The sequence below is a fragment of the Maylandia zebra genome, linkage group LG13 (genome assembly GCF_041146795.1).
Source record: "Maylandia zebra isolate NMK-2024a linkage group LG13, Mzebra_GT3a, whole genome shotgun sequence".
NCBI classification, from domain to species: domain Eukaryota; kingdom Metazoa; phylum Chordata; class Actinopteri; order Cichliformes; family Cichlidae; genus Maylandia; species Maylandia zebra.
This window is the reverse complement of record NC_135179.1, coordinates 7,777,330-7,791,997: the sequence shown is the minus strand read 5'-3', so window position 1 is coordinate 7,791,997 and position 14,668 is coordinate 7,777,330. Positions and strand designations below refer to the sequence as shown.

The following is a 14,668-nucleotide window of genomic DNA, read 5'->3' as shown; positions in this document are numbered from 1 at the left end:
TGTTAACCTTTAAATGCACAAGTGGGTCAGAAAAAACCCCGCAGCCTTACCATATAGTTGTATATGTCAGAAAGAAAGCTGCTGTACATCTGAGCGCAATGTATCACAACAAAATGGTGGATGAAAATACCAGAAAGGAGAAAAAACACAATTAATCACATTCTACAACAAGACCAAAGGAGGTGTAGATACTATGGACCAGATGGCTGGAAGCTACACCTGCATGTATGGAAATGGTCTGGAAGGAAAGCCAGTGTTAAGTGAAAAGCAATAGATGCTACTTTGAAACACTAGCAGCGCAGAAAACTATCAAGAAAGTGTTCACATCCATGACTTCATGAAAGTACACCAGCATATCCTATACAAGCCATATACATGTTAAACTTGTGTTTTTAATGTAATTTTCAATTATTGTGGACCAATCTGCCTTTCTTGTTTTCATTAGTCCTGTTTTTTTAATTTTTTTTTAAAGATTGTTTAATAACGTTAGATAAAAAAATAAATTTCACAAAATGAAACGAAAAAGACTACACCGCACAGGACTCTGGGAAATGGGTCAGCCCAGCCACGTCACATACGTTCCGTTACGTCTCAACACCGCGCCAAACTCTCTTTCTGGTTGGCAGTTGAAATGTCAGTTTAGGTAGCATTAGCAGACAAGATGTTCTTGTTTCTGCGTGAACTTTACTGAATGGTCAGTGAACAGAAACACCCAGACATCGAGTAAATGTAAGTTTCCTCTGCGAATACGTATTAATTTGAAAAGACCACGTAAAGATGAATATTATTATCACAGCGTGCCTGCTGCTGATGTCGGCACCAGTATGTTGTTATTATAGAAGCTAGCTTAGTACATCAGTTTACGTACTTTCTTGATCAGAGTTCTGTATATGCCCCAAAAAGTAGTGGTCATGCTAAAGCTTAGTTTTCTAAGGCTCTTCTTTCTTCTGAGTATTTAGGTTACCGTGGCTGATTTGCAGCAGTGTAAAATGAGCAGCTAATACTAGCCATAACTACCTTACGTTAGCAGGAATACAGCAAGTTATATCATTGTTTGCTGCTGCTGTCAATAGGAAATATCTTCTTTAAATAGCTAGGAAATACCAGTTATAAATCTTGGCAGCATCATTAGCGGTTATGTCTTGTGACCGCCCAGGGACTTGACTCCCAACTCTTAAAGCTAGGTCAGCTAGCAAGCTAGGTACTCAGCGGAAATACAGCACAGTTGGGGCTTTATTCATGTTGCTGTGCATGTTTGGAAACTACAAACTGTTTCCAGTTTCAGAAATATTTGTAGCTGGAATGACAGCGGTGACATTAGCCGCGGCTAGACTCATCTCATTATAGGGTCTGGCCATTTTAAAGTGAAGAGGATGGAACTTGAATCAACTGCTATGCATTGCATTTAACCAGTGAGATTCTGAAAATTTAAATAAGAAAGTGAAAAGTGATATATTTAGCCACCTTGTTGCATGTATAAGGAGCCATAGGGAGAGATTATGTTCGTAGATCCATTGCAACAAGAGTTGCCATTGTCTGTGATTTTGTAGGCAGCTTCCTAAATACTGTTATGATGTAAGTGCATAAATGTCTAGGTCAGGCTCAAACGTGGAGTTTAACATCAAAAGTTGTGTAACTGTTGCAGCAAAGACCGTGTGCTTTGTTTACCTGTAACGTGTTGTTTGTGTGTTTCTTAGTGAACCAAAGAAATCAAAGCAGAGACTTGTGTAGTTTCAAAAACATGGGGGCCCTAATATCTCGATGGAAGGTAAGTGACTGACAGAAAACATGTTTGAATACAAGAAAATGAAACAGAGAAAAATTCAAAATGAAAACTGGATTTTGAATAAAAACATGATGAGAAATTTTCTTGGTTATGATAAATCACAGAGTGACTGGCATTTAAAAAGTTGATTGTATTGGATTGAATCCAAGTGATTATTTTGAAATGAACCACATGCACTGAATTTCCAGTCAAATGTCTAACCCCAATCCACAAAAACCCCCAAAAAAAACACTTAAAAAGCTTGTCAACTTTGTCCAAAATATGGTTTAAAAGATTTTTTTTAGCTCACTAGTCATACTCCTTACATTCAAAATAACTTAACTGACTCATTACTTAACACACACACACACACACACATACATATATAGATATCCAGAAATCTTACCAGTGGCTGGACAAAGCTGGACTGAAAGACAGCACAGAGGCACTAATCATGGCAGCACAAGAACAAGCTCTGAGCACAAGATCCATAGAGGCTGGGGTCTATCACACCAGGCAAGACCCCAGGTGCAGGCTGTGTAAAGATGCCCCAGAGACAATCCAGCACATAACAGCAGGGTGCAAGATGCTAGCAGGCAAGGCATACATGGAACGCCATAACCAAGTGGCCGGCATAGTGTACAGGAACATCTGTGCCGAGTATAACCTGGAAGTCCCGAGGTCAAAATGGGAGATGCCCCCAAGGGTGGTGGAGAATGACCGAGCTAAGATCCTGTGGGACTTCCAGATACAGACGGACAAAATGGTGGTGGCTAACCAACCGGACATAGTGGTGGTAGACAAACAGAAGAAGACGGCCGTAGTGATCGATGTAGCGGTTCCGAATGACAGCAATATCAGGAAGAAGGAACACGAGAAGCTGGAGAAATACCAAGGGCTCAGAGAAGAGCTCGAGAGGATGTGGAGGGTGAAGGTAACGGTGGTCCCCGTGGTAATCGGAGCACTAGGTGCGGTGACTCCCAAGCTAGGCGAGTGGCTCCAGCAGATCCCAGGAACAACATCGGAGATCTCTGTCCAGAAGAGCGCAGTCCTGGGAACAGCTAAGATACTGCGCAGGACCCTCAAGCTCCCAGGCCTCTGGTAGAGGACCCGAGCTTGAAGGATAAACCGCCCGCAGGGGCGTGCTGGGTGTTTTTTTTTTTTTTTTTTTTTTTTTTTTTTAATATATATTTATTTATTTATTTATTTATATTTATATATATTTATATTTATATATATTTACATTTATTTATTTATTTATATATATTTATTCATATATATATTTATTTATATATATATATATATATATATATATATATATATATATATATATATATATATAAAAAATTTAATATTTGCCAAACTCGTTATTTTTACTTCACAAGCCTTGAATAATTAAATAGAATGCTAACTCTGGATGCTGATTCTCAGTAAAGTTTTGCCTTGTGTGACTCTACTGTGAGACAGTTTGATAACTATGAACAGATTGAGCTTAGCACCCAAGCTAGGTGAATTCATACACTATATTTAGACATAGTAACCAAGTCAAAGGGAAAGAAAGAGGAGCAGACAGGCAGCATGAGAGACTTGGCAACAATGAAGGTATTGATTGTTGTTCTCACTCAGAAAATCAAACATCCCATTTGCTTTAAGTTTCCTTTGACTAAAATATTTAGTTAATCAGAAGGGTATACTATGAAGGAAGTTTAGCAAAGCCGGGATTTTTTTGCTGGCTTCTCAAAACCTAAAACCACAGTCAAAGGTAAGGGATATCACAATGGGACTTATCAACTTTTTTAAGTGGGCTTTCTGGGTTCTGCTTTACATATAAACCATATTACCCAAGCAGAAAATCTACATTGCTCTTAAAACATGTTGTTCTAGTCATAACCTATAACCTGGCTCCAGTCAGGTTATGTGTTAAGCATAAGTTGCTACAGTGATTTAGCAAAACAAGAGACACTATTGTGAGACAGAAAACTCAAAGCTCAAAATAGCATGATAAAACCATTAATCTCGCTTTTTTTGCAGACCCCTCTGTAGATGAACTCTTGATAAATCAAAATTGAGTCTTTATTGGCAAATCAGTTGATTACGCTAATGGTGATTTTCTGACTTTTATCTGCAATCCAGGCAAAGCTAACAACAGTTGAACAGCTGGAGAACCTGGACAAGGTACTGACTGTGTATATTTTTTACCTGATTTTATGGATTTGCACAATGTTTCAATTCCATTTTAGGTTTACTAAAAATATGATGTAGTATGCCACCTGGAAACACCAACATACAACAAATACAACTACAAACCTGAGTACATTCCATAGTAGTTCTTTTAGTGTATACATAACCTTTACCATGTTTCTCTTGTAGGAGATTAAAGAGCTGGAAGAGTTTAAAACTAAAAACCAGCGTCTGCAAAAGGTAATGTCAGCAAAACATTAAAGATCTATAGTTGTATTCTTGAGCTGTCCTTTCTTTTTCTCGTTGATATATTTGTATGTATCTGTCTGCAGCTATGGGTTGGCCGTTTACTACTTTACTCATCTGCCCTTTACCTGTTGATCTCCCTGATCGTCTACTGTCTTTACCTCCCCGAGCATTGGTTGCAGAGAATAGCCATGGCCCTGCCTTTCTTCATATACCCTGTGCTGTGAGTGCCATTGTTGCTTTTCACAATAATTCACAGCGTTGTCTTTGTTTTTATCTGGTACAGATAACTTTCAATGTGTCAAAGTAAAAAATACACTTCATATTAGGTCTTATTATTTTCCATAAGTTGTGAGGAGAGAAAAGGGTTTCTGAATGTGACGAAGATGATGAAGACAATATTCTTCTCTCTGCATTTCTTTCTGGCTCTTCAACAGGGTGTGGTTCATCAGAAAGTTATTGATTTTTCTCTTCTCCAAACGCACTGAGAGAAACAGTAAGTGATCTATCAGTCTTCCTTTGCTTGTCTGTCCATTAAACTCAAAAGCACATATATTATTTTCAGGCTTCTATTAAGCTAGAAGTTGTCTCGCATAAGATACAATTCGGTTGGATCAAATCTGTCTACCTACTGCTCGAGCTGTGCCTCCTTCTATAATTAATTAGGTCATACTCATAGTTGAGCACAAGGAGGCTCAGGCAAAGTGGCCTGCTGAGCAGTGGCCTATTGAAAAATGGCTTGAGGAGTAATGGTTGTTGACTATATGATTTGAAGCATTTCATTTTGATTGTCCTTGCTTACAAATGTGTTTTCTTACAACCTAACTTTGCGACTCGAGTCACACTCTTATTGTTGACAGTACATACTGCTTATGCTACAAAGACAAAGTAGCATAATTTGTTCCTGAGATATGTTAAGATACTAGCAGAATCACAAATTGACCATATAATAATTTAAACTGTGTTTTATTTCCACAGCATGGGTCGATGGAAAAAGGAGCTTATTGGAAATGATGCCAGTTGACTAAAGTTATTCATTCTTCTTTTTAGGTGAAAAACTCGAAGATTTAAAGGCTGCCAAAAAAAAGATTGTAAGTATTCAGTCTTTCACTGTAAAGGCCATTACACACTGAATGCACTGCAAAATAACAGTTTGAAATTACAAACTTTTCACATTTGAACTTGTAGTGTAACACATATGAATGCATTGTGCTTTTGCTGGAAATTCGTCCTCAAAATATGCACTGTGAAAAAAATACAGTTAGTATTAAGTGACGATGAGCTGGTCCTGATGCTTCTAAAGAAGAAAAGGAATAAACAGATTTTGGGTTCAACTCTCAATTCTCATAAGAAGGCAGCAGCAGAGGGAATTTCATTTTTTAATCCAGGAGTTGAAGCTGTATCACAGTCGCTTTCGCGGCCTGTTTTTGTTGATGGCAGAGTTAGGACTGAAGAGGCAGAGAGATAATTTGAGAGAGCCGATGGACCTGAAGCAGCTTTTAGCCGCGTGTCTTAGATAAAATAGTTATTTTATAATTTGTATATTCATTACAGGTTTGTATTTTGAGCTACAGTCTGCTTATTGCCAAATACAGTGGTCTGATTGGTCAGATCTCGTTATTTGGATCTGAAAAATTGTGTGTTACACGTCCAGTTTTATTATTTTATTTAACTGTGATTGAAAAATTGTAAGTTTTCCCCCAGTTTTGTCTGTTTGTTTTTTTTAGTTATTTTTTATTTCTCTTCAGGATTGCAGTGGTATGTCAGATTAAAATTTCCACTCAATCTCCGAACCCTCTGTGGTATCAGAGCTGGGTCTGTTCTTTTATTTTGTATGTTATTTAGTTTCACGCCTTGAGAAGCAGAAAGCATCTTCAAGAAGAAAATCATTCTGGCCTTTTTTTTTTTTTTTTTTTTACCCCTAAGGCTTAATATGTGTATCTGCTAAAATCTCAGATGAATTTGAATCTCAGTGACTTCAGCCTCAAGCTCAAGTTTTCTGAAAATCTTGTGAATGCAATAACTCGAGAACAAAGCAACATAGTGTTTTGAAATTGATACCATAAGTGTATTTACTAGGAGGCTGAGGGGTATCACTGGCCCCATCAGTATTTTTTTTATTCCTCGAGTTACTTCAACATTTCTTATCCTGTTGAGCCTGGATGTTATAGCTTAGATTTCCCTTTTTTTGTCTTTCCAGCTTGAGGAGGTGATGGAGACAGAAACGTACAAAAATGCCAAGCTCATCCTGGAACGTTTTGATCCTGAGGCTAAGAAGAAAGCTGTGAGAGCTTTTCACTTGATGTTTATTTTATCTGTTTATTTTTGTATTGTATTTTTATTTTGTTTCACATTGCTCCGCTTTGTTTTGCTGCAGGAACTTGAGTCAACTCCAGTGCGTTCTCCGATGACTCCCAGGCCAGGACAAGGTACCCCATAATTCTGTACAGTGTTACTTAGATTTACTTGGAAAGTTTCTGATCAGAAGAGTGGAGCTCTTCAAAAGAGAGAGAGAGATTTCTGTGATGGCATAAACAAATCCTATGTTTGGAAAGGACCAAATGCTTCAATTAATTTCTTCCCCCTGGGCAGAGATTCGGCAGAGAGGGGTGGTAATGAGACCGATGCCAATGGGCACCCCGCATGCAGTGGTCATGACTCCTCCACCGGGAGCACGTCCCTTGCTGGGACCAGCAGGCACACCTGTGGGTAAGCAGACAAAATGAGACACTTTAAGTATAATAAACGATCCTAATATTTCTTAAATCTCATGCCGTGCCCATTTGTGATGCATGTAAAAAGAATATTCAGCATCAAAATCTATATGAAGGTTTAGGTCAAAGGCACAGAACTAAGTCAAAGGCAGCTGTAGTAAACAGCAATGCCAGCTGCCTTTGACTTAGTTCTCTTAGATGCCAGTTTGTGTCCATCTCTTGTGTCGCTCTTCCAACAGAACGTGTTCCTCTCTCAGCTCCAGGAGGTCCACCAGACAGATCTGCTCTGTCTGCTTCGGTCCTACAGGGCGCAGTACCGAGGACTCCCTCCTCCCCAATGCTAGGTAATGTCTTTAAGAGCATCTTAGCTTGAAATCAGGCATCTATGCATGGCAAACAAGAACTTCTGCAGTGCCTGATTTCTCCTAACTTTTCAAGGTAGTAATTTGGACATCACCACTCTTAGTGTTTATACCGTTTATATTGTTTTGAGGCTGGCAAAAAGCCCACAATCTGTTTTTTTTTTTTTGTTTTGTTTTTAACCCAATCTGTTTTTTTAAACTTACAAAACAGTGTATTTGTAATGTGAGTCTGTATTAATTTCCATGTGTGGACTTATTTACAGGTATGCACCCTCCAGGTCCTCCGTTAGCTAGACCCATCTTGCCCAAAGACAGGGGAGCTCTGGACAGAGTCATTGAGTATCTGGTAGGGGATGGACCACAGAACAGGTGACGATCCTTTTTTGAATTTACAGCCCTTTGTAGAATTGTCTTATTTCAAACTGATGGATTAGGCTCTACAGGAAGTGTTGGGCAGTCAATGTCAGCCCAACACTGCCATGTATTGAACTGTACTATAATATAGAATCAAAATAAATGCATTCACTCATGGTAAAGGCAACATTACATTATTCTTTGAGCTCTGCAGCTTGTACCTGAATGATCTGCATGGAAATGAACACCATAGCAAAAAATTACACAAGGGTGAAAAGCTAGGCTGCTCATTTTATCTATTATTTGTATGGTAAATGTGAAACAGAAACTATAAAACATAAATAAAACCAGGTGGTGCATGCCAGGTTAGCTGCTTCTCCAGATAGAGTGCTGTGGGAAGTTATCCCGCCTGAAATAGTTTATAATGAACTCACACCTGTTTGCTCTTCAGCTGCACTTATAGTATTCACTATGTTTGTCTGTTGGAGTTATACCATTTGGAGAAAAAACATCATGGGAAATCATGAACTGAAAAAGATGAGGCAGGTTTTTGAGGTGTATTTTTTTTCATTGAATAGCTCCTGGAATGCAGCGATCATTATTCTCTTTGCCTCTATATTTTTCTCTGTCCTGTCTTGTTTCTTATAGATACGCGCTGATCTGCCAGCAGTGTTTTTCTCATAATGGCATGGCTCTGAAAGAAGAGTTTGAATATCTAGGTAAGCTCAGAAATGCACTACTGCATTTTTGAAGATGTTTTTTAGGTAAGACAGAAGTGATTGGAAGATTAGCAACGTAAACAATAAAACTGTCTTGACTTCTCAACAGCTCACTGAAAGCTCAGATTCCTGGATAAAGTGTTTCCATGATAAATAGGTTTTCATGGTTCTGAAACCATCTTTATATGTACAACACGTAAATGGTACAGTCCACAAATTGATGAAAATCTGGACATTCACGGATATGTGTACAGAATTTAAGCAATCTAATCGCCAATTCTTTTTTGTGTGTTTTCCTTTCTCTCTCCTCCTCCCTGCAGCATTTCGTTGCGCGTATTGCTACTTTATGAATCCAGCCAGGAAGACTCGTCCTCAGGCCCCCCGACTTCCAGAGTTCAACTTTGAAAAGAGGCTGCGGGCTGAGTCACGTTCACCTGGGCCATCACCACGTTCTGGGACAGATACAGAGGAGAGCGCGCCACCTTCTGGAGGTACCGGAACACTCATCACACAAATGACACAGTTGTGTCGCTCTCACCTAACATGCTAAACTCTAACCAAGCAAAAACTAAATGTTATGACCAGTGCCAAGACTGTTCTAGTTCACTTATCAGAACAGAAATCATTGTTTGTTTGTTTTTAATGAATACCTAAGTTTAAAAAAAAAAAAAGAAAATTTAGTCTGAATGTAACCATAGGTTGGTTTGTATTTAAATCTAAGAGAATGGGCACACAGTTATGAGGTTCCATTTATGCCAAAAGTGTGTTTAGCTGTGAATGTTGTTGAACTGTAGTTGGTGACAACATGATTTTGACAACCACACATTTGTGTTATAGTTTGGATTTGTTGCATTTTCTTTGAAAATTGACACTGAATTGTAATTTGTGATCCTGATCTCAAATTTCAATGAGTTTTTTTTTCTAGAGCATTGAGCAAAGTCAGTGTCAGATTTTTAACCATTTAAAGTTTTAATACAAGGCCACAGTCCAACTGAACAAGACTTAATCGAACTTTTTTTAACAAAAGTATAGATAGGAGATGTTCCACCTTTTCTGGTGGGGCAATGAATGACATGACAGAGAGAACACACACTCCTAACTACACAGTGTCAATAATTTTGGTACAAATGGCACCCCGTATGCAGTCTTACACTTAGACTCTCCTGTACATCTTGGCTATTTCTTCCATGTCCTAACACCTGTTTTAAATGCTTCGCTGCAATGTGCCGGTTGACCTTCTTCATTTTTTTTATCTTTGATTTTTTTCAACCTTAATCCTTTTTAAAGCTTTTTAGTGAGCAACAAGTCAGATGAGGCAGCACACGGGCACACTTCGATTGTCACCACTTTTTATTTAAGGGGAATACACCGTGATTGTAAAATCAAGAAATATAATTCCAATGAGCAAGATGGAATGAGTTTCCTGTAACCGCTTTCTTGCTCAGTGCTCATGAAACTGCACAGTCGAACTAATTGAACAGAATTTCTAGGCTACATGTTTTGCAGTTTCTGTTCATGAGGTAGTTGGGCAAGAAACTTCTCTGCACCAAGTAGAAGCAGAAGCAGTTCAGCATGTATTTCAGTCAACAGTTGATCAAAAGCTGCATTCGTGCAAGTTTCACAGTACATTTCCTGTGATCGGTGGGTTTAATGGTATGATTTTGCTTCTAGCAAAAGCTCCAGCTCCGTGGAATTTGGTCCACAGTTTCAAGATCCAACAGAGACCAGAGACTCGACCTCTGCGGAGTCCAGGTTTCCCTGCCCCTTCTCTCCCTGCGCTGTGCGAACTGGCATAATTTGAACTGATTTGATTATCGCCAGATGGGTCCATCTTTCTTTGCTGTAGAATTCATAACACTGTAGAATGCAGCCAATCCCAAACTGCTACCAGTAATCAGACTAAAGCAATGATGGGTGTTAGCTGGTGATGGATGTCACCAGACCTGGGCCTGATAAGAGTCATAAATGGATTTTATCCTGCCTTAAAGAAATTTTAAAGCCAGACTGCAAAACAAAATAAATAGATAAATAAAAAATATAATGTGACATTTTTATGCTTCTGCTGATCCACTGATCCTGTATTTCTTGAGCTGAAATTATCCTTCTTGAGCTGAAATTATCCTTATAGATTATACATTTAAACAACATGACTTTGATCTGACTTATTTGACCCAGGTTTGGTATTCATTGAGTGTGTAAAATATTTAGACCTTCTTCTTAACTAAGTAATTTTTGCTTTGGAGTCCATGTAGAAATGTGAAAATGATCGAAAAAAAACCCCCATGCCATTGTTCCTGATTTAATTCCCATTCAGCTCGAATAACATTAATATACATTTTTGGGGCAATTTTAAATTGCTCAAATATCCAAGGACTGGTAGGTGCTTTCAGTCACCCCATTGGAAAATGTGACCTAAATTTATTTACTCTGCACTTATGTCAGGAGATGTGCTGTATCATGTAATCATTGCCAATCTCCACATGAACTATAAATCCTCCACAAACAGGAATCAAATCTTCCTTTTGCCACAGTCTAGTTCTACAATACATTTCTGTGTAATTGACAGAATTTACACCATCAGATTTCTTTCTTCTTCTTTTTTTCTAGAACTCAAGTGGATTTGCCCATCACTAAATGAATCATTATACATCACAGCGTTTTTCATTTTCATCCCTAAAATGTAATAACATGTACTTGAGATGTAGATTCGTATACCATAGCCTCTGATGTTGATCTTCCTGGCCCTTTAATTTATGGAAGAGGAGAGGTTTCTGGGTGTGTTAGTAAAGCTCCTTACATTGCTTGCTACTTCCAAAATCTGTTTGTAGAACTCTTGTAAACTCTTGTAAGCTTACAGAATGTTAACCTTAACAACAGGAATGCTGCTAATTTCCTTTACCACTTGATCCAAGAAACCAATCATTCGTTGTACTGCAAACTCTTCACGGTACCCCAAAGCTTGCTCTTTCTCACGCCTCCCTTCTGTTATCTTTTTGCTTCGTGGTTATATACCTTTCTTCCTTGCATGTTTTCTCCTCAGATGAGAAGGAGATGGGAGATTGTGAAGGAATCACTAAAGAAGTAGACAGCGAGTGCCCATTAGAGGAGCAGGATCAGCTGCAGCAGAAGGAGGAAGAGAAAGAAGAAGAAGAAGAAGAAGAAATTGTTCAGGAAGAGGTGGCCGAGGATAAACCAGAGCAGAGTCGCAGCAGCCCCTGTGAGACAGGAGCTCAGCCATTGTAGTTTCTAAGAGGCCAGAAAAGGTCCACAAGGATGTGATTGTTCTGTCCAGGCAGAAGGTGATGGTAATAGCCAGGATAGTTATTGATATTTAAAAGCAGCATTGATGGACAAGGATTACCATCATCATTATTTATATTTATTAGTGAAATTGTCCAACAGTATTGCCAAAAATGATGCCAACATATCTTGGTCATGAGTTTGATCCGATGACTGGGAAGGAGTCAGATTGAGGGTTGTAGTTTGAATTTTAAGGCTATTTCTCTGTTGTGTAGTTGGTTGATTGGTGATATTGCTCTGTAGGTGCACTGACTAACTTAAAGTAACGATTTACACTCTAAGGTCCTTTTAGGGTTAATGTAGTTGGATGCTGTATGGTTTTGATAAGAAAAAGTGTTTTAGATAGAACTGCTGGTTCACACATTGTTTTTCCTCAGATGAAATGACGTTAAAAAGAGGATTACTGCTGATTAAAATGACTTCCTGAAGTGGGTGAGAATGTCAGATAGTTGTAGCGAAAGGTCAACACAAACACTCCTTATCCAGTGTGGGAAACACTGGATTTTCCTACACTATCCAAACACTGACATGCATAACACATGAAGTCCATCTCAGAATAAACCTGTTGTGAATCAGAACAGCTTCTGTTGTGTTTACAGTATGTGCATACAAGTATGCTGTTAGGTTTCAGGCTGCTGCTGCTGTGGCTTTTTCATCTTCCATTTTAAGTCCCTGATCCTATATTTCAGGCTGACAATAAAAAAACATTTATCTCTTTGGATACCGTCTGTTATAGTGATGTTTAGCCAATGCTGATGCATGTATGCTTTTATTCCCATACATTGTAATGCTTTTTGTTTCTCTTTTGTTTTCATTATATTACTGGATCTTTGTCCCAGACTGCCAATAATGAGATATGAGCAGTTAGTTGCATTTAAATCTATTGGAAGCAAAAGTACTGAAACTGAATGCTGAATGAGGGGAATAAACCAGAGTGTGGCTAATATTGCATCAAGGAAAGGAAGGATGCTTATTACAGAAACAATTAGCTGTTCACTGAAAGTGGGGGGAAAAAGACTCATTCTCACTTTTTTTTTTTTTTTTTTTTTTTTTTTTTTTTTTTTTTTTTTTTTTTAAAGAGGCTGAGAGAATGAATTTAAATAATGTTTAACTTCAACTGTTACGCTAAAGAATCTGTGCTCTACCAATTGGTATGGTATTCACCACTTTTCTGATGCTGATGGAAACGGGTAACATGACTCTCATTACTCTTATTTCCTTTATAATCTGCGTGTGTGTGTGTGTGTGTGTGTGTGTGTTTTCTCTTATTTTGTGGCTGGATTGAAACAAACTGGCCATCAAATCTGGAAAATTAGATTAACCAGAGGAAACATGTTGACTCTATTTTTCCTTGCCATCTTTGTGCAGAATACATTTAAACTAAGCTCTTACTTTTAATCAATGTCTGCAAGATATTGCCTGTCAAAAACTGTTATTAGCTTAGTTATAACATTAATATTTATTAGCTGATAACAATGAAAAAATTGCTGAATAAACTTCTGTATAGCAAGCAGAAGAAACAAACGACTTTGAGCTTAAGCTGCCAGTTTATCTGTATGTTTTCATTGCCAATGGTTTTACTCAGTTAGGATTATAATTTGCCAAATCCATTGCTTTGCTTCGTCTCTACTTCACGTCGTCATTTGCACTGAGTTATATTTTTATTTTATTTATTTGGCTATACAGTGTTTTTATTAGTAAATCAGACATTTTTTTTTTTAAATGTACTCACTTAACCTTTTATTGCCATTGTGTTCACAGCTATTTAAGTGTATTCCTTGATTCTGTTTCGGTACACATTAGATCATAAAATATTGAAAGAGTTTATGTCTCGGTGTTTACGTTCATTCTAAATGTTCACAGTAGGTACCTGGTGCCATTATTCTAAGTCCTAGCTGTATAGCTTAAGGGATGGGAATTAATTCTTCTTTTGGCTTGTTGTGTTATTAGGTGGAACCAGGAGAAATGGTGAGTGTCTATGCAAATGTAAATGTCCTGCATCACCTGTGTTGCACAGGTTGGGTCCCAGAGACACACCCTGATGACGTGGGGAAAATAGTTTTGCCAAAAGTTGGCTGGTAGGATTGGGACAGCCCAAAGAATCCAGAGGCAAGAATATTTTTGGCTAAACCTTGGTCAAATGTTAAGGAGAGAACACTTTGTGAATTTCAAGTCTCCTGTCATGACACGTAGAGTATCACTTGAATTTAAAAAAAATTTTTAATCCCGTTATTTCCCTTCATCTGATTGTTTTACAAAGTTTGGGAAAAAACTGGTAGCTGTAGCATCTTACTGACTTGTGGTTAGCTTAATGCTTCCAATATCAACAAACCGTTTTTGGTATTTTTACATGCTGGTGAAATATGTGTATAACTTCAAAATATGAGGCTGCCTGTTAAATATTTAAAGAATGTCCCAGATCCTCAACATGGTGTCTCGCATCCTGATGTGTAATACTTGTTTCTTTTCCGTTTGTAGTTTTGTTTTTGCCTTCCTAAATTTATCAAATGGATTTCTACCCATGCTTTTTGTCATTAAATTTGCACTTGGAACGCCCAATAAAGAGTTTTTCAACAACAAAGGACTGCCGTGGTTGTGTTTTGTTAATTGTTTTGATCCTAAATATTATGATCCTTCTCTTAGATTACCGTAAATCACTTTTCAGTTCACTGTCAGACACCACTTGTGATTTTTAGTGGACTTATTAATTATTCAGTCACAGGTTGTGTACTCTAAATGGGTTTTGTGAACAACCAAATTTACTTTGACCATCTTTCACTCACTGCCAAGCACACCTGTTCAAGTGCGTGTTAATGCGTGTAATTAACACGTGTAATCAGCCAGTCACATTATTTTTCCATTTAATCAGGTGCACACGGCAATGATGACCTGCAGAAGTTCAAACCAACCACCAAACTGGGGAAGGCAGGTGATTTAAGTGACTTTGAAGGTGGTGTAATTGTTGGTGCTGTTGTAAATGCTGATCTATTGGGATTATCCTCCATAATCATTTTTGGGGATTACAGA

At 38.1% G+C, this 14,668-nt stretch overlaps 1 protein-coding gene across 3 annotated transcripts; it reads left to right on the top strand.

The window, feature by feature from the left end:
* The first annotated feature begins 570 nt into the window (after positions 1-570).
* On the top strand, positions 571-14,222 carry lnpk (lunapark, ER junction formation factor). Of its 3 annotated transcripts, none has more exons than XM_004553501.5 (15): positions 571-729; positions 1,698-1,768; positions 3,899-3,940; positions 4,136-4,186; positions 4,279-4,415; positions 4,630-4,688; positions 5,243-5,283; positions 6,393-6,476; positions 6,570-6,621; positions 6,785-6,901; positions 7,164-7,250; positions 7,532-7,637; positions 8,271-8,341; positions 8,662-8,832; positions 11,382-14,222. In XM_004553501.5, exons 2-15 carry the CDS (start codon positions 1,742-1,744, stop codon positions 11,582-11,584), a joined length of 1,248 nt encoding a protein of 415 aa, XP_004553558.2. In that variant the 5' UTR covers positions 571-729; positions 1,698-1,741; the 3' UTR covers positions 11,585-14,222. The 3 variants fall into 3 exon arrangements, with proteins under 3 accessions (XP_004553558.2, XP_004553557.2, XP_004553559.2); XM_004553500.5 differs by having other exon boundaries at positions 7,146-7,250; XM_004553502.4 differs by lacking the exon at positions 11,382-14,222 and adding an exon at positions 10,013-11,374 and having other exon boundaries at positions 7,146-7,250.
* The last annotated feature ends 446 nt before the right edge of the window (positions 14,223-14,668 follow it).